We start from the raw sequence: 24931 nt of genomic DNA, 5'->3' as shown, positions 1-24931 counted from the left end.
CTGTACTGAAATCTTCTGAATATAGTATGTGCTTCAAAGGGAGTTAATTTAAAAATAAAATACTAAACCAGTGCAACTTTTTATGCAAAATAACTACAGCTGGAGGAGATGAACTTTCTGGCACCTCATTTCCCTTCCTAATGTCTCCTGGTTTCAAATTGTCCTAAATTTAGAACTTGATTCAAAGGAAGACTTTTTAACAGTTAAATATAACACCAATGTAGCTTTTTATGTGCAGAATGGCAGGCCTTGAAGAGATGAACTTTTGGACACTTCATTTACATTGCTAGCAGCAGCTGTTTGTGTAATACATCAATTTTCTCTCAAACAACTACTTAAGTTTTTCTTCATTATGGTACCTGATTACTTTCAATCAATCAAATACTTTTCTTTGTGGAACTAAAACTCACACTAGTCAATAGAAGTAAGCATCACACTGGTGAATTCAATTTTCTATTTCTCCATTTTCCACTCTTCGCTTGACAATGAAAACTGGGTAAAAATTCATTGTTTACTTTCCCCTCAAATCAAAAATTAAGTAGTAGGCTTTTGTTTTTTATTTTATTTTTATTTATTTATTTTTTCATCAAACTAGACATCATCTATTCAATTTGATGCCTCATTTGTCCATTTTTGAGACTTTGGCTATGAAAAATCGGACAAAATTTTTTCCTCAAATCAATAATTACTTGTTTCTGAATTATGCTGATTGCTTTCAAGCAAACACTTATTTTTCCAAAACTAGATCTCACACTGATCAATTCGTTACCCCATTTGTCAATTTCCCACTTTCCATTCAGCTGTGAAAATTCAGACAATATCCCATTGCATAATTCACAGGAAGCCTTATTTTTGCTCTGTTCTAACATTTTACCAAAAGTTGTTCTCAATATTTGAGAAAAAGCCCAGCTCATATCCATCTCCAAGAAGGTAGCAGCAGTAATCCCTGGATAATTATACATCAGTATCACTGACATCCATCTGTTGTACAATCTTTAACATATTTTGAGTTCGAAACATAAAAAGGTAGTTCACTGTATTCCATTTCTTCCTCAACAAGGCTTTATTCTCTTCTGATAGCAAAATACATGAACAATATCAATTTATGTTTGACAACACTTTTAAAAACTTTATGGTACCTAAAAATGTAACAAACAGTGTAGTACTGTTAACAATGTGTTAACACAAACCCAAGTGTCACTAGTTTTCTCAAATGTCGGTAATTTGGATTGTGCATAAAGTTATGAAGGGCAGGCTGCTGAAATGAACAATCAATCTAACTTACCAAAACTTGTGCATTAGGTTCTTCATAATAATTTTGGTTCTTCCTACCTGCAATGCAGAATTCATTCTCCAAATCATATAATATTCGTTGTCTTCAGAACATTTACCACTTTCAACCAAAAGATCATCTTGTTCTGAGCTATTATTACAAGTGTTCCTGCATTTGTTACTTTGACAAATGATATCTATGAGTATTCCTATTTACATGTTTTTGCACACATGTGAAAGGAGGAAGGATATGTACAACAGAAAACGGCAGTTGATGCTAAAACAAACAACCTTCAACATCACTGTTGCACACAACGTTGGCATATGTGTGAGCTCAAATCTCACTAATTTTACCTTCATGGACTTTTCATGAGATACAGGTTTCATTACATGAAACACAGAAACATGTTACACAGTAGCAACAAATAAAGAACTTCAACTGTCCCCTAGCCCTAAACAATGCGAGTAAGAAAAATTAAACAACTATTGTCACAACTTACAAATTAATAGATATTTCAATAATTCAAAATAAACTAAAAGGGAATAATTTATTTCCTACATATTGAGAATTTCAGGCTAAAACAAAGTGAATGTATGCAGTATGTTGGTCATCTTCAATGTGTTAGCGCATTAGAAGATCTATTCAATAAAAGCCATGAAATATTTTAATAATTAATCACATTAACAATTATGATACATAAATTTAAATAATGAAACTGAGGGCAACAGTACAAGTGAAATGATGGTCCAAAGAATCATGAATGTCTTTCTTTTTTTTTTTTAGAGCATCGTTACTTATAATTACCATGTATAGTTTCTGTTTAGGTTGGTACAGACTGAAAAATACACAATGAATAAAATGGAGTGATTTATGAAACATGCTGTAGCACACGTTATTTTGTAGAAGTGCAATTGTTACAAAAGACGTTTCAGTTAGGAAGCAAATGGTCTGAAACAAAAGTATACATATATTTTGGTTTAAAACAAACAAATAATCACTTACATTATTTTGAGGATTGGGTTGGCAGACAATTTTTTCCATCAGTCCTTCATAATTTCGTTCCCATTCAGCATTACTACACCGCAAAAGTTCATTAAGGACAAGTAAGGAACCATGAATTCTATCATCCCGGTTCACTCCCTTTTCTCTTGTGTATATATCTTCAAATCCAGTAATTGCCTCATCATAGCACTGTTTATACCTGAAAAACAACAAACAAAAGACTGATAACTGTTAAGACTGTTAATCTGTACAAATAATCATACTGGCAGTAATTGCCAAACAGGTGGTACCAGCAAATATTCTCACCATTAGATTACTGCTAAAGGTTAAATTTGTTTGCGGAAGACATAGTAATTCTGTATCAAAAGGAAAAATTATAAAATTATGAGAGAACTGATGGCCAGTACTTCCATTCAGGAGGTAATATATTTATATTTAGCACAGTAAAATCTCAGTTATCCATGAGCGGATTATCCACGGCCTGTTATTTCTCCTTTAAGATGCTGAAAATTTTTCATTTACCTCGGAGTGATCATCAGTGAACAATGATATCACCTTACAATACAAGTGTAGTAAACAATTTGCTGCTCGAACACCTCAAGCACTGGATGGCACTATTATAGTGAACATTTTAGTCACTTGGCTTCTGTTAGTATCGAACAATGTCTGGAAATCACAAACTGGAAATAATACAGAAACTCGAAAAAGGAAATGGTACAGATTTACAATGTGAATGAAATTACAATCTGTGATATTTGTAAAAACAAAGAATCTGTGATATTTGGAAAAACAAAGACAAAATATTCAATCTGCTAACAGTTCTCATTCATCTAGAGAGTTGTCAATGCAGAAGGTTATTAAAATGTCTACATATGCAGAACTGGATAAATCCACGTAGAATGGTTTCAGCAGAAAACAGAAGAGGGCACACAACTATGTGGCCCAATATGCAGCAGAATGGTCCAGTTTTTCTTCGAAATCTTTGGGATTGAAGTAGATTTAAATGCAACTTCAGAGTGAGTAACAAGATTCAAACAGCATCTTGGCACCTGGGAGATTGCATGAGAAAATTTAAAGCTGGAGAAAATATACCACATGGATGAAACTGGGCTGTTTTGGAAGTGTCTACCAACAAAGACTTTAGCTTTCGAGAGAGAGAATAGTGCACCTGGCTATAAATCAAGTAAGGGAACGATAACTGTGTTCTGTAGTGCTAATGGTACAGGATCACATAAAGTTAAGTTTGATACAACAGGTAAATTTAAAAAATAATGCTGAGTTTAATTATGACATTGTAATTAATTTTACATTAATGTGCACTTCAACTGCAGGTTATTCGTGGAATTTCATTATGCATGGGTTTCAAATCCCCAATTACTGTGGATAACTGAGAGTACACTGTACTGCCAATAGACGTGCATAAATATAGATGACACTATTGTAAGTTTTGTCCACCTCAGTAGTTCAATGGCATGCGTACCTAAGTGTTATGTGGAAGACTCGAGTTCAATTCCCAGTGCTGCAACACACAAACATAAATATATATGACACTATCGTAGTTTTTGACCACTCCAATAGCTATATGGTCAGTGTATCTGAGTGTTAGAGGAGGTGGATTTGAGTTCAATTTCCATGGCTGCAAGGGATTCTTTCACAGTAGGAGAGCTAGAACGGGATGCACTCAGCCTCATGATGTCAACTGATGAGTTGCTTCAGTGACACGTAGCAGTGCCAAAGTCTGGTAAACTGACAATGGCAGGGAGAGAGAGATGCTGGCTCCTTGTTCCTCCATACCGGATCTAAATGATTGAATGACGCCATTGGCAGAAGATGATATGGAGGATGGCCAATATTGAATGACTCAACAGGGCCAGTACATGGAGCTGGTATTGCAGTTTTTGGAGGCGTTAGTTCCTTACTTCTTGGGAGTGGAGGGGGACAGAGTGGAGGCATAGGTTGGGGGCGGTTAAAAATGGAAAGCAGCAATGATAGAAAATTATCAAGAAAGAATATGTACAACTATGAGTACAAGATATGTATAAAAGAGTGTTACACAGATATTCATGGACCCAACATTGAAATTAATGGAATGAACATAGAACAATACTGAGAAAACTAAGAAGATAAGTAAAGAAATAATCCTGTCTCCTTTTTATATTACTTTTACAATCACAAAACTATGTAAAAAAGAACAGCATTAATAAACATCCTTGGAAATCACAATCTACTTCTATATCTACACTCCACAGGCCGTCTAAGGGTATGTGACATAGGGTCTTTCTGGTAGCATTACCTTTCTTCCTCTTCCCAGTTCCATTCACAAATGGTGTGTAGAAAGAGTAGAATAGATTGTAAAACTCCATACATGTTATAATTTCTCTGATTTTCTTGTTGAGGTTATTAGGCACATGTGGGAGGGAGTAATGTGCTCCCTGACTTTTCCTGGAGTATACACCCCCAGCATTTCAGCAGTAAACGTCTTCGTGTTGTACAATGCCTCTCTTGTAGCATATGTCACTAGAGTTTCTGAGCATGTCTGTAATACCTGAATGACATTGTGATGAATGTGCTTCTCCTCATTTAATCTTCTCTGCTTCTTCAATTAATCCAATCCAGTACACATCTTCTTTAATGGATATTTACATTTCTATAAGAGTCTTCCAGTCAGTCTCAAGCTGGCATCTGATTCTCTTAAAATTTGCTTTATGTGGTTGATCCACTTTAGGTTACTCTGGACATTTACTCCTAGATATTTTGTGGTAGTTCCTGTTTTCAGTTATTTGTTGCAACAGTGTAATATAACAGTAGTGGATCTATTTGTGTACAATGCATTATGTTGATTTACACTGAGTTTCAATTGCCAGTCCCTGCATCAATCATCAATCCTCTGCAAGGCTTCGATACAGTCTTTTGGTGTTGCTACCCTCCTACAGACAAAAACATCATCTACGAAAAGCCTCTTGCTGTTTCCAGTCTTACCCACTATACCATTTATACGCGTAGTAAACAGTAATGGCTCTATCATATTTCCTCTGGGTACTTGTACCTCTTTTCAATTTGTTTAATTAACAATGACATGTTAAATTGTGTCCACAAGAAAATCCTGAATGCAGCCCCAAATCTTGTCCGACACTTGGTAAACTTGCATTTGGTACTCTAAACAACAGTGCTGAACTGTAACGAATGTCTTCCCGTCACTATTGGATCTCATGGATGAACAGAACTTTGCGAGATTTCTGCTTGCAGAAACCATGTCGATTTTTATAGTGGAGACTACTGCTCCTCAAAAACATCACAAATGTGTGGGCATAAAACCTGTTCTACAATTCTACACAGACTGACATCAGCAATATAAGCCTATACTTATGCACTTCCGCCTTATTACCTTTAATGAAAATGGGAAAGCCTTGTGCTTCTTTTTTCTAACTGAATGGTAGCCTTCGTTCCTACAACAACCAATGATAAACTGCTACTAGAAGGGAAACAAATTCTACTGTTCAGTCTCTGTAGAGTCTCACAGGTTTCTCACTCACTTCAGATGCCTTTCCACTATTAAGTGGTTTTAGTTTATTTACTTTGAGACCACTTGTCAAAAACTGCCATTTTGGCATTAGTGCGAACATTGAAAGGAGGAACTGTGCTGGCGTAAGCACACCGGTCGGCAAAGATGTAGTGCAAAGATCAATAGTAGGCACTGGATCATGAGAGAGGCCAAAGACACACTGACAAGCAACACGTTACCAACGCCCTCTTGACAGCAAGTATTTAGGCCACCACCACTGACCACAGGGCCTAACTAACTCACACTCCATTTATGTATCTGTCAGTTTGATCGCAGAGTGGGTGTAGTTCATCTCAGGCTACAACAGTGGATAGCAACCAGACTTGGACTAAAGTTTGTAATAGCAAGATTACCGATACTGTCTGCAAGAGGGCTATTGCTGATGAGCTTGTACCACAACACATGGACTTTATTCCATGTAAATAAAGAACTGTATTAATCCACATGTGCATTTGTGTTGTAGAAAGAGGACCACCCATAACAAAATCCTCTTCCTTGCTTCCTTGGTACAAGACCCTATAGGAACCACATTATGATCTTCCACTATGAAGCAGTTTTGGAAGATGGAATTAAGTATTTTGACTTTGTCTGTCATCTTTTGTTTTTGTTGCAATGTGGCCACTGAGCAACAGAACAGGTAGTTTTGATCTGTTTACTAGATTTATGTAAAACTGAAACTTTTTAAACGAATGCCACAATAGATGATCAACTCTAACAAAGTTACACAATTCTAATCATGTCAGAAATAGAACTAACTGATTCAAATGGAAGGTGGCACACTGGGCTGAATTGTCACTCTGTGAAGTTTCCTTGTGCAACTGTTGCTGTGCAATGAACTATGGTCTATTTCTTTTATTTTGTGGCAATTGTCACTGGATGACCTGTCCCACTAAGTTGTTTCTATCACAAGTAGCACAGCAGCCACAAGATTTACTGTGCTGTACTATACTTTGTTTATTTGTGTGGTAAAGCCTGAAAACTGTGTAGTATCATCCTAAGACAATTTCTTAAAAGAAAGTACACAATACAGTGCTGACCTACTGTCAGCTACAAGTGTATGGTCCGTTATTTATTTGCATGTGTTTTTAAAGTCAAAGCATTACATGAATAATGTGACATACATTTACCTGTCGTGTACATCCCTTACAGTACGGGTTACTGGAGTACATAAATTGTCGGGAATGTTACATGTTACAAATTGTACAACTGTCGGTTTTATACATGTGAATGGCATTATCACTCTGTACATGTTACTTATCCTTATATTTTTAGTCTCCAATTTTAGAGTGGAACACTTCTGACACAATGTTTCCACATAAATTCTTTACTACCTTACATAACTTAAATAACACTTTAATACATTGTGTGTGTGTGTGTGTGTGTGTGTGTGTGTGTGAGAGAGAGAGAGAGAGAGAGAGAGAGAGAGAGAGAGAGAGAGAGAACATGAGAGAGAGGGAGAGGGGGGGAGAGAGAGAGAGAGAGAGAGAGAGAGAGAGAGAGAGAGAGAGAGAGAGAGAGAGAGAGAGAACATTCCTGAAAGACTTCACTGGTTTCCCTGTATGAATCAGAACATTTTATATACGTACGATGCAGCATTCAGGAGCACACACACACACACACACACAGAGGCAGAGAGACAGTAGGTAATGTGGGGCAAGAAGCATGTTTTAATTTGTTATGTAGCATGGCGTCCCACATTTGGACATCACCAAAAACAATTGGAACCACAGTCACACATAAAAATTGATTTAATTAGTTGATATATTAATTGAACATAACTGATAACTTACCACAATGGTTTCTGGGTTTGTTTAGCTGTTTCACGCTGTGTTGTCACGACAAGTGCAGCCCTGAGTGCCTCTACAGCTCCTTCGCGAATAACTGCTTTTGAATCACGAATAGCATTAAAGATGAGATCAAAGAATTGCTGAACTTGTTGAAAGAAGTATGTTGGCATAGAAACAGCCAGTTCCCTCAGTACTAAAACCTGCAAATTTAAGACATGTGTATCACAACAGCTCATTGGAGATACATTTAAAAATTACACACTGATGCATCAGGAAAATAAGATTGTATATAGTAAGTCACTAGAAGTTTACAGTAACAGAGAAAAACCCAAAGCTTTATCTTTGGATTCATAGTTATAAGAGAACTCAGGCTGACATAACAAAATCTCATGTATGAGACAACCTAAGATAAACTGGTAACTATACTCTTTGATCTTTATTATGGTGTGTTATGGATGGAAACTTGGGTACCACAGTCATTTCCAACCTTCCTGTTGCAGTTACAAATGGTGCACGGTACTGTTGGTAAGCCTCCATTTGGCCTTGAATCTCTCTATTTTTATCTTGATGGCATGCTTCCTGATGTTAAGCCGAATTGTTGTTCTCATCTTAGCCACCATATTTTGACATTCAATCTGTTGTCTTCTTCAAGTTATACTGTTATGTGTACTCACTGGAAGCGTAGCATTAATCAATCACGTCGAGAAAATCTGAGAGACCACATCACTTCACTCTACAGGCAGATGTTCCACAGTGTACACAAGTTGGATAAGCTGTGCCACAAGAAAGGTGGTCTTCTCAGTATGCTAACCTTCCTAATCCCATGTCAAGATAAATAAGTAATAAGTTAAAAAGCATCAAAGGACATTACAGATGTCGAGAGTCAAAACTGACTATAAACAGTGGCGTCAAACAGGCAACAGTTCACTGCTTGGTTGGAGTCCAGGAAGCAAGTACACATAACACAATTTTTCGCAGCACTTGAAGGAAAAAAAACTGACTCAGTTGTCAACATATTGTGCATAAAATGGGAATAACAGTTTGGCTGAACACCTAGAAGAACACCAGTAATCAATCATACTGAGAAAATCCGAGGGATCACATAATTTTATCTTCATGGTCTTTTTCTTAGATTTACATGGTAGGAAGCTATCTATCAGAATTTTATTAGCAATCCACATTGAGATGCAACATGCCTCTCTTGTAGTGTCTGCCACTGGGGTTGTATGAACAACTCAGAGGTGCATTCACACGTACTAAATAAATCTGTGACAAGACACACTATTCTTCTTTGGGTAATCTCTCTCTTTCCTATTAATCCTACTTATTAAGGATGACAGACTGATGAACAATGCTCAAGAACTGGTTAAGTGCAAGTTTTGTAAGCCTTCCCATTCATGTGTGGCATAACCTTTCTGATATCCTTTAAATGAATTTCAGTTTGGCATTGGCCTTTCCTACGATTAGTTTTACATGGTAGTTCCATTTTAAATCATTATGTATGCATACTTCAAATTAATGATGATGTAAATAAAACAGAAAGAAACTTCCACATGGGAAAAATATATTAAAACAAAGATTCCAAGACTTACCAAGCGGGAAAGCGCCGGCAGACAGGCACATGAACAAAACACACAAACACACACACAGAATTACGAGCTTTCGCAACTGGCAGTTGCTTCGTCAGGAAAGAGGGAAGGAGAGGGAAAAATGAAAGGATGTGGGTTTTACGGGAGAGGGTAAGGAGTCATTCCAATCCCGGGAGCGGAAAGACTTCCCTTAGGGGAAAAAAAGGACAGGTGTACACTCGCACACACACACACATATCCATCCGCACATACACAGACACAAGCAGACATATTTAAAGGCCACGTCTCCATTCGTCCCTCCATTCACGCCTGTCGCGACACCACTGGAGGCGGGCTGCACGATGTTGGGGCGTGAGCGGAAGACGGCCTAACGGTGTGCGGGACCGTAGCCCAGCTTCATGGAGACGGTTGCGAATGGATCTCGCCGAAACCCCAGGAGCAACAGTGTCCCTAATTTGCTGGGAAGTGGCGGTGCGGTCCCCTACGGCATTGCGTAGGATCCTACGGTCTTGGCGTGCATCCGTGCGTCGCTGCGGTCCGGTCCCAGGTCGACAGGCACGTGCACCTTCTGCCGACCACTGGCGACAACATTGATGTACTGTGGAGACCTCACGCCCCATGTGTTGAGCAATTCGGCGGTACGTCCACCCGGCCTCCCGCATGCCCACTATACGCCCTCGCTCAAAGTCCGTCAACTGCACATATGGATCACGTCCACGCTGTCGCGGCATGCTACCAGTGTTAAAGACTGCGATGGAGCTCCGTATGCCACGGCAAACTGGCTGACACTGACGGCGGCGGTGTACAAATGCTGCGCAGCTAGCGCCATTCGACGGCCAACACCGCGGTTCCTTGTGTGTCCGCTGTGCCGTGCGTGTGATCATTGCTTGTACAGCCCTCTCGCAGTGTCCGGAGCAAGTATGGTGGGTCTGACACACCGGTGTCAATGTGTTCTTTTTTCCATTTCCAGGAGTGTATTATTATTGTTAGCAATTTGCTTTTATAAGCTGATAAGCCTATTGTGCTATAGTTCTTGCACTTGTGTGCCCTTGTTCTTTTCAGTACTGTGTGGATGGTAGGTTTCGAAAAGTTTGATGATAGTCTCACAGCTTCTACACACCAACTTGAATAATGTTTGCTTGACATTCCTCCAAATGGTCTTAAAAATTTCAAAGTGATGTTATTTACCTTTCTGATTCATTTTATTAAAAGTCTTCCAAAGCCATATTAAACTCTGACTCTAATACTGTGTCCTCTGTGTCTTCCATACCGACTCCCTTTTGTACTTCTATCACACCATCATACATTACCTCCCATGTAGAGGGCGCAAATGTACTCTTTCCATGTATCTGCTCTCTCCTCTGTGATTAACAGTGGAATTCTCATTGCATTCTTAATGATGAGATCTGTGCTTTTAACATCAAATACAGCTGTTTTGACTTTTATGTATGCTAAATCAGTCTTTCAGAGGACCATTTCTTTTTCAATAATGTCATATTTTTCCTGCAGCTATTTCACCTGGGGTTCCCTGCAGTTCCTATTTATTTCATTCCTAAGTGATATGAAGTATTTAATTTGTTACCCAATGTTTCTTGGGAGTTGCCTTCCTTGTACCTGTTTTTGTCTTTGCGACTTTTGCAATTGCCTTTTTTAAAGATTTCCATTGCTCTCCAGTTGAACTGTCTACATTGGTAATCAATTTTTCTACAGTTTAGAGAGCTCCAAACACATCTCATCATTCTGTAACACTTTAGTATTCCACTTCTTCACACACTAATTCTTTTGCATGATTCTCTTACACTTCGTCTACTCTTCATCATTACTTATTGTGATCAGAGTCTGTACTTAATCCTGGCTACACCTTACAGTTCAATACCTGATTCCATAATCTCTATCTCACTATGATGTAATGCAGCTGGAATCTTCCCAAAGTATACATATAATGTTCATAATTAAAATATATCACACAAATGTGGCAGTAAAATTTTTAGCAGAGTCCAGTGACTTGTCCTCAAATTTTTCCACAAATAAATTAGCTACCTCAGGGAAGAGAGAGCTTCCCCATAGCACCACATCAATTTGCTCATAATAATGACATGAAGGTCTGATCTTCTGGGCTCAAAATACTTCTAAATGGTTCATCATCAAACGCTCTGTGATTTAAGAAATTCATCGTACATTCTCGCACAGGTTCAACTTGTATAAAAGGAAATTTACTTTGAAAGTAATACTTTTCAATCCACCATTCGCAATATTTTCCCATACCCTATTAGAAATAGGTTCATTTCAGTAGTCGTCAGAGAGCACCAAGTAACAGGCACCACCGTGCTTTGGCAGCTGCTATGACACAGGAAATCTGTATGTTTGTACGTGTAAAACATTAAAAGATCTTATGTTATGTCAGAAAAGAAAAAAGACATCAGAGGATAAGCCAAGAGCATCGGAATTCCATGAACCATACTAAAATGTCACATTTAAAGTGCACATTCGTATGTCCAGATTGCCAATGAAGTAAGCCTTGACCTGCTATTAAGCTTTTCAGTGTCGGTTTTGGGATGTAAATTTTCTTGGAGTACCAGTACTGTATTAATTCATTTTTGATTCTTTATTATGGCATAATTCCATACATACTAGAACACGAAAACGTGCACTTGAAATGCAGTGAGCAGTTGAAATTAGCCAATAGCATCGAACTAAACACTTTGTTTCAAACACAATGATTGCCTCAGTGTAAAAGATTAATAAAAACCAAATTTCTTTAGCAAACTGACAAAGATAGCTTCATTGTTCCACAAGACGATTAATGCATGGCTGTCAGTAAAGTAGAAATAAAATAAAATCTGAAACTAATAATATATATTAGCCTTCCATACTTATGTGAATGTATTTTAATTCACTTGATAGCTCCTGGCCACAGAAATCCATTTTATTTTGATTTGATGTGTCAGCAATAAACGAAGAGGAAACAGCAAAATCACTAAATGTAAACAAGGGTCACATGGAGACTACACACTTTCCCACTATAATTCAGACTGCGCATCAGCCTCGGATCTACGATATTTCTGAACCAGGGCAATGCTAAGATACTGGCGCACCCCCCCCCCCCCCCCCATGCGAGGGGCGTTTGAAAACTCCATGCAAAAATGAAAACTACTTACGTATTTGGGGTAAATCTTTTTATTTTTTGACATAGTCTCCTTTCAGACTTAAACACTTCATACAACACTATTCTAATTTGTTGATCCCTTCCAAATAACAGGAATTGTCCAAGTGTGCAAAATAGGTATTACTTGCTTCAATCACCTCCTCATTTGAATAATATCTTTGTCCTGCCAGCCATTTCTTCAAATTGGGGAACAAATAGTAGTCTGGAGAATAGGGGGGGATGTGAAACGAGTTGAAATCCTATTTCCATTAACTTTGCGACCACAGCTGCTGAGGTGTGTGCTGGTGCATTGTCATGATGGAAAAGGATTTTTTTGTGGTCCAATTGCCGGTGTTTTTCTTGCAGCCCGGTTTTCAAACGGTCCAATAACAAATGAATAATATTCACCTGTAATAGCTTTACCCTTTTCCAGATAGTTGATCAGGATTATCCCTTGTAAATCCCAAAAGACAGTCACCATAACCTTTCTGGCTGTAGGACTGGTCTTCACCTTTTTTGGTGCAGACTCTCCCTTGGTAACCCATTGTTTAGATCGTTGTTTGGTCTCACGAGTATATTAATGTATCCATATTTCATCCACAGTGATGAAATGACGCTTAAAGTCCTGCAGATTCTTCCTGACCAGCTGCAAACCAATCCCTGCAACACTTCACATGATTTAATTTTTGGTCAAGCGTGAGCAATCGCAGAACCCATCTTGCGAATAGCTTTCTCATGTCCAAATGTTCATGCAAAACATTACATACCTATTCATTCAAGATGCCCATAGCACTAGCAATCTCACACACCTTAAATCTTCTGTCATCCATCACCATATCATGGATTTTATCAGTGATTTCTGGAGTTATAACCTCCACAGGGTGTCCAGAACGTTCAGCATCACTTGTGCCCATATGGCAAAATTTTGAAACCACTTATAAACTGTTCTAATCGAAGATGCAGAGTCACCGTAATGTTCATCAAGCTTATCTTTAGTCTCCTGATGCATTTTGCCTTTCATAAAGTAATGTTTAATCACCACACAAAATTCTTCTTTTCCATTTCTTGACAATCACTCGACTTTCTTGATTCACACGAATGCCAAACACAAAGAAATAGACCAATTTGGGTGAAACTTGGTGTGCGTTCTTTCCTAATATGCTAATAACTAAACATGACCTCAATATGCACTGGTGGTGCCATCTCTTGGACTTTGCATGGACTTTTCAAATGCCCCTTGCATGTTCAAGGAAATGTAAGACATGTTATTTGGTCTTAAGTGTGAGAAAGTGCAGTGCCACCCCTCTTCCCACAGCATTCTTCTATTGCACATCACTGAATTTCACTCTGTAGAACTGAAACGTGTATTTTGAACTGGATGCCATCAAACTATATTCAGGACAGTGGAAATTAAAATGTCCTGTGGTGCCTCTCCTGCTCCAGTCGCCCGGATTGACATCCTGCTCCTCTTTAAAAAAAACGCAATTAATACTGGATGGGATTATCTGTGATCAGGAGAACAAGAACTATTGCCTGTTAACCAATAAATTTCTGTTTTGGGTGATATAAAATTAAATATAGGATACATAAAACCAGTAAAGACAAGAGACAAGCAATACAGTACACATTTCTTCAATCCTTACCTCCTAGCATTGTTTTCTCTCTAATATTGCTTTACATGGCACACTTTCCTTTCTGCGAAAGAATCCAATACCTCATCAAAGTTCATCAAACGTTTTGTACATGAAAAAATCGAAATATCGTTGTCTAATACTGCGTAAGCTGCTAGTACAAATAGTACCTAACACTGGTGTGGTTTCTCGATTTGATTACGTCTCTTTTGTCACTGTCTGCTACATAAAACAAAATAGGCCTTTCTAACACTGCAAAAATTGTAACAAACACCAAATAAATGTGACTGTTTTGGCACAAATGGTCATTTTTATAACACAACAGAATATAATTCACAAAGACCAACATAAAATGCCTATTAGGCCTACTACAAGCAAAAAGCATTATGTCAGAAAATAGTTTCACATTTCATTCATATGCTCCAGTTTCTCGAGCATGAGATCAAAAAGTAGTAGATTTTTATATAAATTTGGAATCATCTTATTCTTACCTAATTTGTGTTATGTCCCTTTTTTTCTCCTTCCTCGTTCTAACAAACAATCTTGTCATGACTAATTCTGGAACTATTCCTGCCTTCATCAAAACTTATTCGCTGGTTAACTTCACTAACCCTGCCAGAACCTCCAGTTTAGTTATCCCTGATTATTTTCCGGTTAGGCATTGTTATGTTCGCACAAACCATTTTCCACACTACTTCCAGAATAGAACTTAAGCGGCTGTACAACTGGCTCTTAATAGTGTAGCAATCTGGCCAAAAATGTTCTGACAAAATTTCATTTTTCTGGATACACCAAGAAGATAATACATAATCTTTCTTACCTGTTATTCCTGTTAGTCATTTATTTCCACTCTGGTCATCTGAATCTATGGATTTCCCTAATAATTATAGCAACACTTATCATTCCCAAACCAAATCAGACAGCGATTGGCGTTCACTCTTTCTCTTTACTCCGCTCAGCTTGTATAGCCCAGTCCCCTTTTGCCTGCAGTAAAGTTTATTTCTAGATGCAACAAGGATTCCCCTGACAGAGATATCACGTACACTATGCACGCATTCAAAAATCAACTTATGATTTTTTTTAAACTATGGAACCAAACTGCTGATGTCATCGGTCCCTAGGCTTACACACTACTTAATCTAACTTAAAACTTAAACTAACTTACACTAAGGACAACACATACACCGATGCCCGAGGGAGGATTCAAACCTCTGACGGGTGGTTGGGGGGGGGGGGGGGGGGGGGGGGCAAACCATGACAAGCCACCTCAGGCCTCAGACTGCATGGCTACCTCACGCAGCTTATGATTCATTCAGAAATCAGCTTACAGAGTGTGTTCAAAAACCAACAGGGGTGCAAATCAAAATCATATGAGTAATCGATAGACCAATGTGCGCTAGATGTGAAACAAGGTTTTTTCTCCTCAAGAGTATGAATTTGGTGCCCCCCCCCCTCCCCCCTCATAGATCCGGGCCTGCTGCACATCCAAGAATCTGGCAGCTTGGGCGCAGCAATAAAATTTTACCTCATTGCATCTAGCTGCTTGCTCCGACTCCTTACACAGCCAAGAGCGACATTTCTGTAGCCAGAAACAGGGAGAAGGTACTACTGATACGCCACTCAACTGCGCATACGTGTGAGCCCACTTGTAACTGCTAAAACAAATCTAATGTAAACAGTTGTGACATCATGCTCATGGGAGGCAATTTGTTGTTATGAAGCACTGCATAGCTTCCTAAGGGCTTTGACACATTTTGCTGTTGGCAAACGCTTATATGAGCACTGTGTTTTGTTGTTGTATATGGCACATTTCCTTTGCAATTTACATTTTATTTTTGTTTTTTTCTTGTTCACGTTTTATTGGTGCAGTATTGTTCTGCAGTAGTGGTATACAGTAATATCCTTTGTTAGAGGACTGATTCTTACCGGTCAAAATTACAAAAAATTAACTGAAAACTAAAACAACAAAACATTCCTGGAATTCTAAAAAAATTCCCAGTTTTTTCCCAGTTTTCTCCCAGATGAAAAAATTCCAGGATTTTCCCAGATCCCAGGTTGTATACACCCTGTAAATTATCATCTCCCTTTACATTCTGAATTACACATTTAGTATCTTCATATATTTCCACTGTCTCTATTCCTTCTGCTTCTGACATTAGAATGTATATTTAAACTATTGTTGTTGGTTTGCTGTTGATTCTTATTTAAATCTACAAAAGCTATAAAGAAAATCTTTCTAAATTTCTCTGGAGCCCAAGCTGATCTTTCTCACAGTCGGCTTCTATCATTTTTTCATTCTTCCATAAATAATTTGTGTCAGTATGTGCAAACATGACATAATTCGGTAATAAGCACATGTGTCAGCACATGCCTCCTTTGAAACAGAAATTACTATGCTCTTCTTAATATCCAACAGCACTTCACCCGTCTCATGTATCTTCCATAAGAAGGTGCAATAGTTTTGTCATGACTGGATGTATCTTGATAATTCTGAAAGGATGTAGTCTACTTTAGGAGCCTCGATTCCACCAATGTCCTTCAGTGCTCTATCAGATTCCTCTTGCAGAATCAAATCTCCTATGTCATCTACATTTAATTCTTCTTCTCTTTCTATAAGATTGTATTTGAGTTTTGTTTCATTTGTACAGAGCCTCTACATATTCTTTCCACCCTTCAGCCTTCCTTTCTTTGCTTAGTACTGTTTTCCCATCAGAGCTCTTTATATTCATAATAGTGCTATTCTTTCTTCCAGAGAATCTTTTCAGTTTTTCTGCAGGTAACATCTATCATTCTCCTAGCCATTCATGCTTTTACAGCCTTGTGTTTCTTATCCCACCATTCCTGCTTTGCTATTTTGCACTTTCTGACAATTTAATTTTTCAGACATCTGTACTGTCTTTTTTTCTGCTTCAATTTGCTGCATTTTTATATTTTCTCCTTTCATCAGTTATAATCAATATATTGTGTGTTATCCCAGGATTCCTACCGGGCCTCATCTTTTTCCATGTTGGGTCCACTGCTGCCTTCACTAGTTCATCTCTCAAGACTAACCATTCAGCTTCTATTCTATTCCTTTCCTCTCTTTTTTAGTGACCCCCCCCACCAACCACACACACACACACACACACACACACACACACACAAAAACACACATTTCCCTCCAATACTAAATTGGTGATCCCTTGATGTCTCAGAGTGTGTCCTAACAACCAATTCCTTCTTTTACTCAAGTTGTGACACAAATTTCTTGTCTCCCCAATTCCATTCAGTACCTACCTCATTTGTTACATGATCCACCCATCAAATCAGCAGCAGCCTTCTGGAGCACCACATTTTCTCTTCTTGCCTAAACTGTTTAGAATACATTTTTCACTTCTGTAGACGGCTACACTGCAGAGAATTAGCTTCAGAGAGGTCTTCCTAACACTTAAGTTAATATTCAATGTTAACAAATTTCTCTTCTTCAGAAATATTTTTCTTACGATTCCCTGTGAGCATTTTATATCCTCTCTACTTTGGCCTTCATCAGTTACTTTGCTGTCCAAATAGCAAAACTCGTCTACTACTTTAAGTGTCTTGTTTCCTACTCTTATCCCCTCAGCATCAACTGATTTAATTTGATTAATTCCATTATCCTTGTTATGTTTTTGTTGTTGATTGCACTTAAAGTACAGTTACCTCTATTGTAGAGGTACTCAGAGCCGCACCACCTATCTAATTTAAGTTTTGTAAAACACAGTCAATTCTCATACTGTGGCACGGCCCAGGTGGCAGATGGTGGGGGTGGGGGGGGTGGGGGGGGGGGATTGTCCTAACCAGCCTTGCTGGCACACATGATCAAAATAAAATAGCTCTCGTGGACCAAACCCACTCCACAATATCATTCATCATCCCACCATATTTCATTTATCACTTTTCCAGATCACATCTGGAATCATAAATCCTGACCACGATCAGAACACTGATCACTGATCAAACAATCAGCACAACATGGAGAGTCTCATTAGAATTAGAGAATCCACCTTCTTGGGTACAGAGCATCATGGGTCCAAGAAAAGTCCTTTGTGGGGTGGACATCAATTCAGATCATTACATTCCAAAGATAAAAATGAAGTTAACCCCAAGAAAGAAAACCAAACCATCAAAATCCATTAGAAGGAGAAAATATGACCCCAGCTATTTAATAAATAATGTGTTGTATTCAGAGAAATCCAAAACACTTCAAAGCGATGAACTGGGAATAATTATTGATAAACTGAAAAATATTGTCGAAGAGATTGCTCCCATCAGAAGAAGAAGAAAGAAACATGTCTAGTGGAATGAAGAATGTGATAAAGCAATACAGAATAAGCACAAAGCATGTCTGAATGGCCAGCAAAAGAAAACTGAAAGATCTCGAGAAGAGCTAATCACTGCCAGAAGACAAACAGCCAAGGAAATCAAAGGAGACCACCAAAAAGAAACCCTCAGTTTCAAAGAGGAATCATTCAAACAACATAAAACAAGGGACTATTTTAGGACATTCAGAAAATATCAATCAAGGTATTACACCACCCACATTCATGATGAAAAATAAAAATGGGAAACTAGTACACAATAATCAAGACAATGCCAACATTCTAGCTGATCACTTCAAAGAATTTCTAAATGCCGAGGAACTGAAAGAATACCTAGATTTTGAACCACATCCAAAAAAACAAAACACTTCCAGAGAAGATTAAATCACCAGATCTCAGTGAAGTGATCGAAGCAACTAGTTGGCTCAAGAGCTACAAAGCAGCAGGGGAGAATCAACTGGTCGCAGAGCTGTGGAAGAACGCAAATAAAAAAACACTTCGAACCTCCATGACCACGTAGTAGACATAAGGAATTCTGAAAAAATGCCAGAAGAGTGGAATACAGCTATAATCCACCCAATACACAAAAATGGTGATAGATTGGATCCAAACAACTATCAGGGGATTTTGCTGCTTGATGTCACATATAAGATCTTGTCTAGAATTATCTTTACAAGAATTCAGGAACAACTCCACCAATAACTTGGAGGTTATCAAGGAGGATTTTGTCCTGGAAGAAACTTTCCAGATAAAATTATCAGCCTTAAGTGCATCATGAAACATCAAAGAGTGATAAACAAGATGTTCGTCACCACTTTTGTTGACTTCAAGAAAGCATATGACAGTATCTATTCCGAGTCATTACTTAAAAACCCCGGAAATTGGATTGCCATCTGAAACTCATTAATCTTTTTGGACTCACCCTTAAAATACTAAATCAAAAGTTAAATTCAGAAAGGAACTACATGAATCATCTGAAACCTGGACTGGACTTCGACAGAGGGATGGTCTCTCATGACTACTATTTAACTGCACACTGGAGAAAGTCATGCGAGAGTGGAATAAGAAATGCCAACCAAACATCAAGATTGGCAGAAATACCAAACTCAATTGCCTGGCCTTCGCTGATGATCTAGCGCTGCTCGCAAATAGCGCGGAAGAGGTTGAACACCAAATTGAAGAACTCGAAAAAACAGCAGCAAAAGTTGGACTATGGATCTTGTTTGAAAAGACAGAAATGATGCCATACTTCAAGGTTGAAACATCAGCCATTACAATGAATGATAACAAACAAATTAAAATTGTAAATAAATTCAAATATTTTGGGGAGGTTATAAATTGGAATGCAAATGAGGAAATGTCAGTAGAAAGCAGAACAACTAAACTGAAACAAGTGCAACGCATCACATGGCCAACATACAAGAAGAAATGTCTCTCGATAAATGCAAAATTCACATACTACCATTCTGCTATTAAACCTGAAGCAACCTATGCGACTGAAACACTGTTCAAGGTGAATACCAAATCAACCACAGACAAACTACAGAAGGCAGACAGAAGAATCCTTAGAACAATTATAAACAAAAAATACCAAGTAGAGAGACAGTGATGACTGTTACCTAACAAAGTTGTATACCAAGAAACTGAGTCAATAATTGACACAATAGGAAAAAGGAGGGTTGCTTTTTTCTGCCACATTTCCAGACTACCAGAAACCAGGCTACTGAAATGATTGTTCACCTACTTTTGGAAAAGTAAGACCAAGAACAACTGATACAAAGAAGTTCAAGATGATTCAGATGAGTTAGGCTTGACAATGCAACAAACTGAAGGTGGAGAAGAGAAGAAGATCCTGAAACACAATGACCCGAGATTCAAACTAAAGACATTTACAGGCAAAAAATACACCATAACTGATGAAGAAAGGGCAGCCAGGTCGGAAAGGATGGGAAAGTTTTGGGAGCAGAAGAGGAAAGCCAAATCTACAACTAGCATTAAAATTGAAATGTATATGGATTGAATAAAGCGCTCCAATGTGGTCGTAAAATGTGTAAATAAATAAATAATTGTTGTTGCTCTCATTAGTGTATTCATTTTGCCTGATGGAATTTAAAATTTTAATAGTTATAATTTTTTCCTTAAAAAAAAAAAAAAAACTTGCGGATGTGTGTGTTAAAGACAGAGGAAGCTTAAATGTCTTATTGACAACCAGGTCCTAGGAAACACCACACGCTCCAAATGCATAAGTGAAGATATGGAAATGTGCTGTGTTCTTTTCAATGGAACCATCCCACACTTGCCTTAATGTAGGATCTTATCTAGGTATCTAGGGAATAAATGTCATATATCACTTTCTGTATGTTAACAGAATGTTGCTGTTCAATATGAGAACACTTTAATAGATAAAAGCTGCACAAGAATAAAACATTTAATGTTGGAAATTACCGCTGCAAGTCGTTTTCCCTCTTGTCGATCTCCACTGAGCCACTCAAATGCACGCTTTACCTCAAATTCAACATATTCAGCAGCATACGTTCCAGAAACTAGGGCTAATTTTCCTACTGTTTTTGCTGCTAATTCCATAACAGTGGTGTCATTTGATGGAAGCAAATTTCGAAGGTAATTTGCAAATCTGCTCACTCTTGTATTCATGTTTCCAACATCAGCATTGATCAAACACACTGTTGACAACAATGGTATTTTATTATACACATAATAAACAATTTAGAATCTTTACAACACACATTTCAAAGTAGTTCAGACACAAAAGTGTAAAGCAAATGACATGAAATGAATTAATTGAATGCATATCCTTAGATTAACTTACCTATTGCCAATATTCCACCTTTCTTTTCATTAACATCTGAGCCAGAGACCATTTCAAAAATATGATGATTGAATTCATCCATGAATGAAGTCTGTTCCTCCACAGACACTTCACGTAACTCTGTTTTCACCTGGAATTTTTTTTAAAAAAAGCATGTGTATCTGGACAATATTCACTGACAGGTCAATGGAAAATAAATCAATTACCTTAGTACAGCAAAAATTAATCCCACCATTCTCCCTGCTTCTAATATATAAGCAAATGACACACACATATTTAAGAATACGAACCATGAACAAAAAAATCAGACTAATAACAGCATGCACATGTATTAAGTCCCTTCTTCTGTGTTATATATGTGAATGCATACGATACAATAAAAAGGATCCTCTTCTGAGCAACTGACTATATTTGCAATGTGCAGGCACAGATGAGTAGAAATCGCTTCTCAATTTAACTACCCAAGCTAATTTAAATAATCACTGTCTGGCTGCAGTCCAGGGAGCAAGTACACACAACAGCAAAACTCACAGCAGCTGAAGAAGACATCAGGGTCAGCCGTCAAAATACTGTGCATAAAATAGAAATAACAACTCGGCAGCACATTATTGACTTTGTTCAGTTTTTTTCATTTTGTTTTTATACATAAAAGTCTTGATTGATTATTTATTAATTTAGCTTTTTATTCATTAATTACAGATTACATCTGTGTACTAAGATAGGGCCCAAAAGAAAGAAAGTTACACGTTTGACAGTTCATCAATGTTCTTAGAAACAGAGCAATAGCTCAGTTACCTGCCTCTGTAGCTGATATCATTAATACTATGGCTGTGAAATTTATAACCTAGAGGCAGGCAGTTTGTATCATCATACAGTATTTGGAAGGTAATGGGAGGAGAGGCAGTTCACAATTCCTGATCACTAGTCTGTGACTCAGTGTCCTAAAAATGTTCATAGTGCTTAGTTTCTTTGCATTTTCTGTTTGTTATCACATGAAACATGTCAAGTTTACATAAAATATATTTTTTCTGTAAAAACATACATGCTGGTCATTTTAATCTTAAATTAAAACAGAATTTGATGAATGTAACCCAACCACATATGTACTATCTACTCAGAAATCCATCTATACAGTAGGGGTGGTTGTCAAGTAGAAAATATTTAATTATTTTTTTTTTAAACTTGCATTACTGCTAACATCTTTAATTGGTAAGGAAGTTGGCAATTTATTTTTATGACTGCACACTTTGCTCTTTCTATGCAGAAGTACGGTCAAGTTGTGGGAAGTGGAGTCTGTTCCTGTTCCTATTGTTATACTTGTGAATCCTATTATTATTTTCAAATACTGTTTGATTCGTCACAACAAACTTTATAAGAGAGTAAATGCATAGTGAGACTGTTGTTAGAATGTCTAATTTTTTAAACAATTACCTAAATGAAATTCAAGGATGCCATCCTTACAGCATGTTTCTGTGCACTGAATACTTTGTGGCTATGTATGAAACTGCCCCATAAAATTAGTCTGTACGGCATCAATAAATCAAAGTATTCAAAATAAGCTTATTTTCAAACCTTTTTACCACCAAAACCAACAATTATATGTAGAACACCTACTGATGAGCTGAAGCATTTGAGAAGCTCTATAATAAACAATTTCCAACCGTAGTTCTGATCAATCTCACACCCCAGAATTTTGAAGAACTAGTTTTACATACTTCCTTTCCTCAAGCTGTATCGTTATTGGTAATCATATACCTTGCCTTGTGCATAACAAAAAGAAATGCTTTTTCTAACTTAAGTGACTGATCATTTACGAAGAACCAATCAATAATAATGTTAAATATTTGATTTAATGCTTGTTTTGTAGTTGCAGCACTTTTGGGCTTGATAGGAGTGAGTGCACGTGCACACACATGCATGCATTCATGCGCGCACACGCGCACATGCAGAGAGAGAGAGAGAGAGAGAGAGAGAGAGAGAGAGAGAGAGAGAGAGAGAGAGAGATCCATTCAACTTACACTGGCTGGCAAAAATATCTCAAGAATGGGAGTGGTCCCAGAATTGAATCCTGTGGAGCTCCAGTAACATTTTGTTTCACTGTTTGGAAGATTTATCATGAAGATGCATAACCCACCTGATAGGAGTGGGCCTTAGCTTCATATCAGTTAATTATGATGTAAACCACTTATTGAATACATCTCAGAAAGCATAAACTTCAAGTTTTTCCACATGAATGCTGTGATTTACACAGTTAAATGACTAGGCAGATTAAAAAACGTTACTTGCAGATACACTCAACCGTTTTTAAATATCATTCACTACCTTTTTGCAAACTTTTGAAAGGGAAATTAATAATGAAACAGACTGATAATTAGTAATAACCATCCTACTACTTTTCTTCAAGAGGGATTTAATACTGACACACTTCAGTCTGTCCGTGAATATACCTTATGAAAGGGATACATTAAATGTATGACTGAATACAGTAGCTTTCCCAAAAAGAGCGCATTTCCAATGTGTTACATGGAATGTTATTAACCTTACAAGAATTTTGCTTTTGAAATAATTAACTGTTTTCCTGATTTACTTGGAATGAGTTGGGATGCTCTCGAAATGATTGGATGCTTGTGGTGTTCATTGTTGCATAAACCGTAATACTTTTTGCTTTGAGCCCATTGTACCGAGGTTCTCAGGAACATTTAGACAGATAGAAGCCTCCATTTTCTTTCTCACTATGCAGTATACGTTTTTTGCTTTTGTTTTCTTAGCTCTGACATAACATGTAAGCTTTTTGATTTTCCAATAATTCTTCTCAATATAGAACAATGCCTCCTATAATAGGAAAGCAGTCATACATTGGTATTTATTCTGGTGATCCTGTATAGATCTTTCTTTCTTTTACACGATATTTTGATGCCTGTTGTTATACACATTTTCTCTGATATTCTACTGGTGCTGTATTTGACAGTTTCAATGGGCAACAATAGTTTAAGATGTAGAGTAATTTATTTAAAAATGTACTAAAAGACACTACCCTTGTTATCTATTAACTAACCACAGTTCCTGTCCCTTTATCACTAAGCACCAAGCTCATTACTGCCAATGCCACCTCAGTCAACACAAACATCCGCAATGCCCACTGCCTTGCCACCACTGAACACTATCTTTCCCAATGCTCGAATGACTCCAAACCCACAACGTTCCCCCTGGTTGCTGTGACCAACTATATCTTCACCTTCACCTTTGAATGCACTACCTACAAACAAATCTGTTGAATGGCTATGGGCACTTGCTTGGCACTATCCTATGCCAAATTACTCAAGGGTCATCTAGAGGAATCCTTACCAACCATCCAAAATCCCGAATCCCTCACGTGATTCAGATTCAGTGATGAAATATTCATAATTCTGATCAAGGGTGAAGACATGATACACATTCCTCCAGAACCTCAACAACTTTTCCCTCATTTGCTTCACCTTGTCCTCATCAGTCCATCAAGCTGCCTGAAGGAGGGCTCAATCAGCATCTCCATCCATATCAAACCCACCAACCAAACCCATCAACTCCATTTTGCCAACTGTCAACCATTTCACACCAAAAAGCCCTCTCCATACAGTCAGATTTGCAGGAATGAGCAGTCCATGAAATACATCCAGAGTCCTGCCCAGTCCTTCACAGATAGAAATGATCCTCTCCACCCAGTGATCTAGTGAGCTACCATTCCCCTTGTACCTACTGACTGGTAACAAAAGGAGCTCGTGACTTAGTACTACGCAGA

At 37.8% G+C, this 24931-nt stretch overlaps 1 protein-coding gene across 4 annotated transcripts in view; it reads right to left on the bottom strand.

Annotated features, from left to right (window-relative positions):
• The window catches only part of LOC126337021 (serine/threonine-protein kinase mTOR), a 236436-nt gene that overhangs the window by 198999 nt on the left and 12506 nt on the right, over positions 1–24931 (bottom strand). For all 4 annotated transcript variants that reach the window (XM_050001292.1, XM_050001294.1, XM_050001291.1 and 1 more), the window contains 4 exons: positions 21154–21283; positions 20772–21007; positions 7628–7824; positions 2276–2474 (listed from right to left, as the gene is read on the bottom strand). In XM_050001292.1, the coding sequence (XP_049857249.1) occupies positions 2276–2474; positions 7628–7824; positions 20772–21007; positions 21154–21283 (762 nt within the window). The remainder of the gene's footprint in view (positions 1–2275; positions 2475–7627; positions 7825–20771; positions 21008–21153; positions 21284–24931) is intronic.

This window comes from Schistocerca gregaria, chromosome 2, assembly GCF_023897955.1.
Source record: "Schistocerca gregaria isolate iqSchGreg1 chromosome 2, iqSchGreg1.2, whole genome shotgun sequence".
Classification (NCBI taxonomy): domain Eukaryota; kingdom Metazoa; phylum Arthropoda; class Insecta; order Orthoptera; family Acrididae; genus Schistocerca; species Schistocerca gregaria.
Note: the sequence above shows the minus strand (reverse complement) of the source record. Positions and strands in the feature narration are given on the sequence as shown.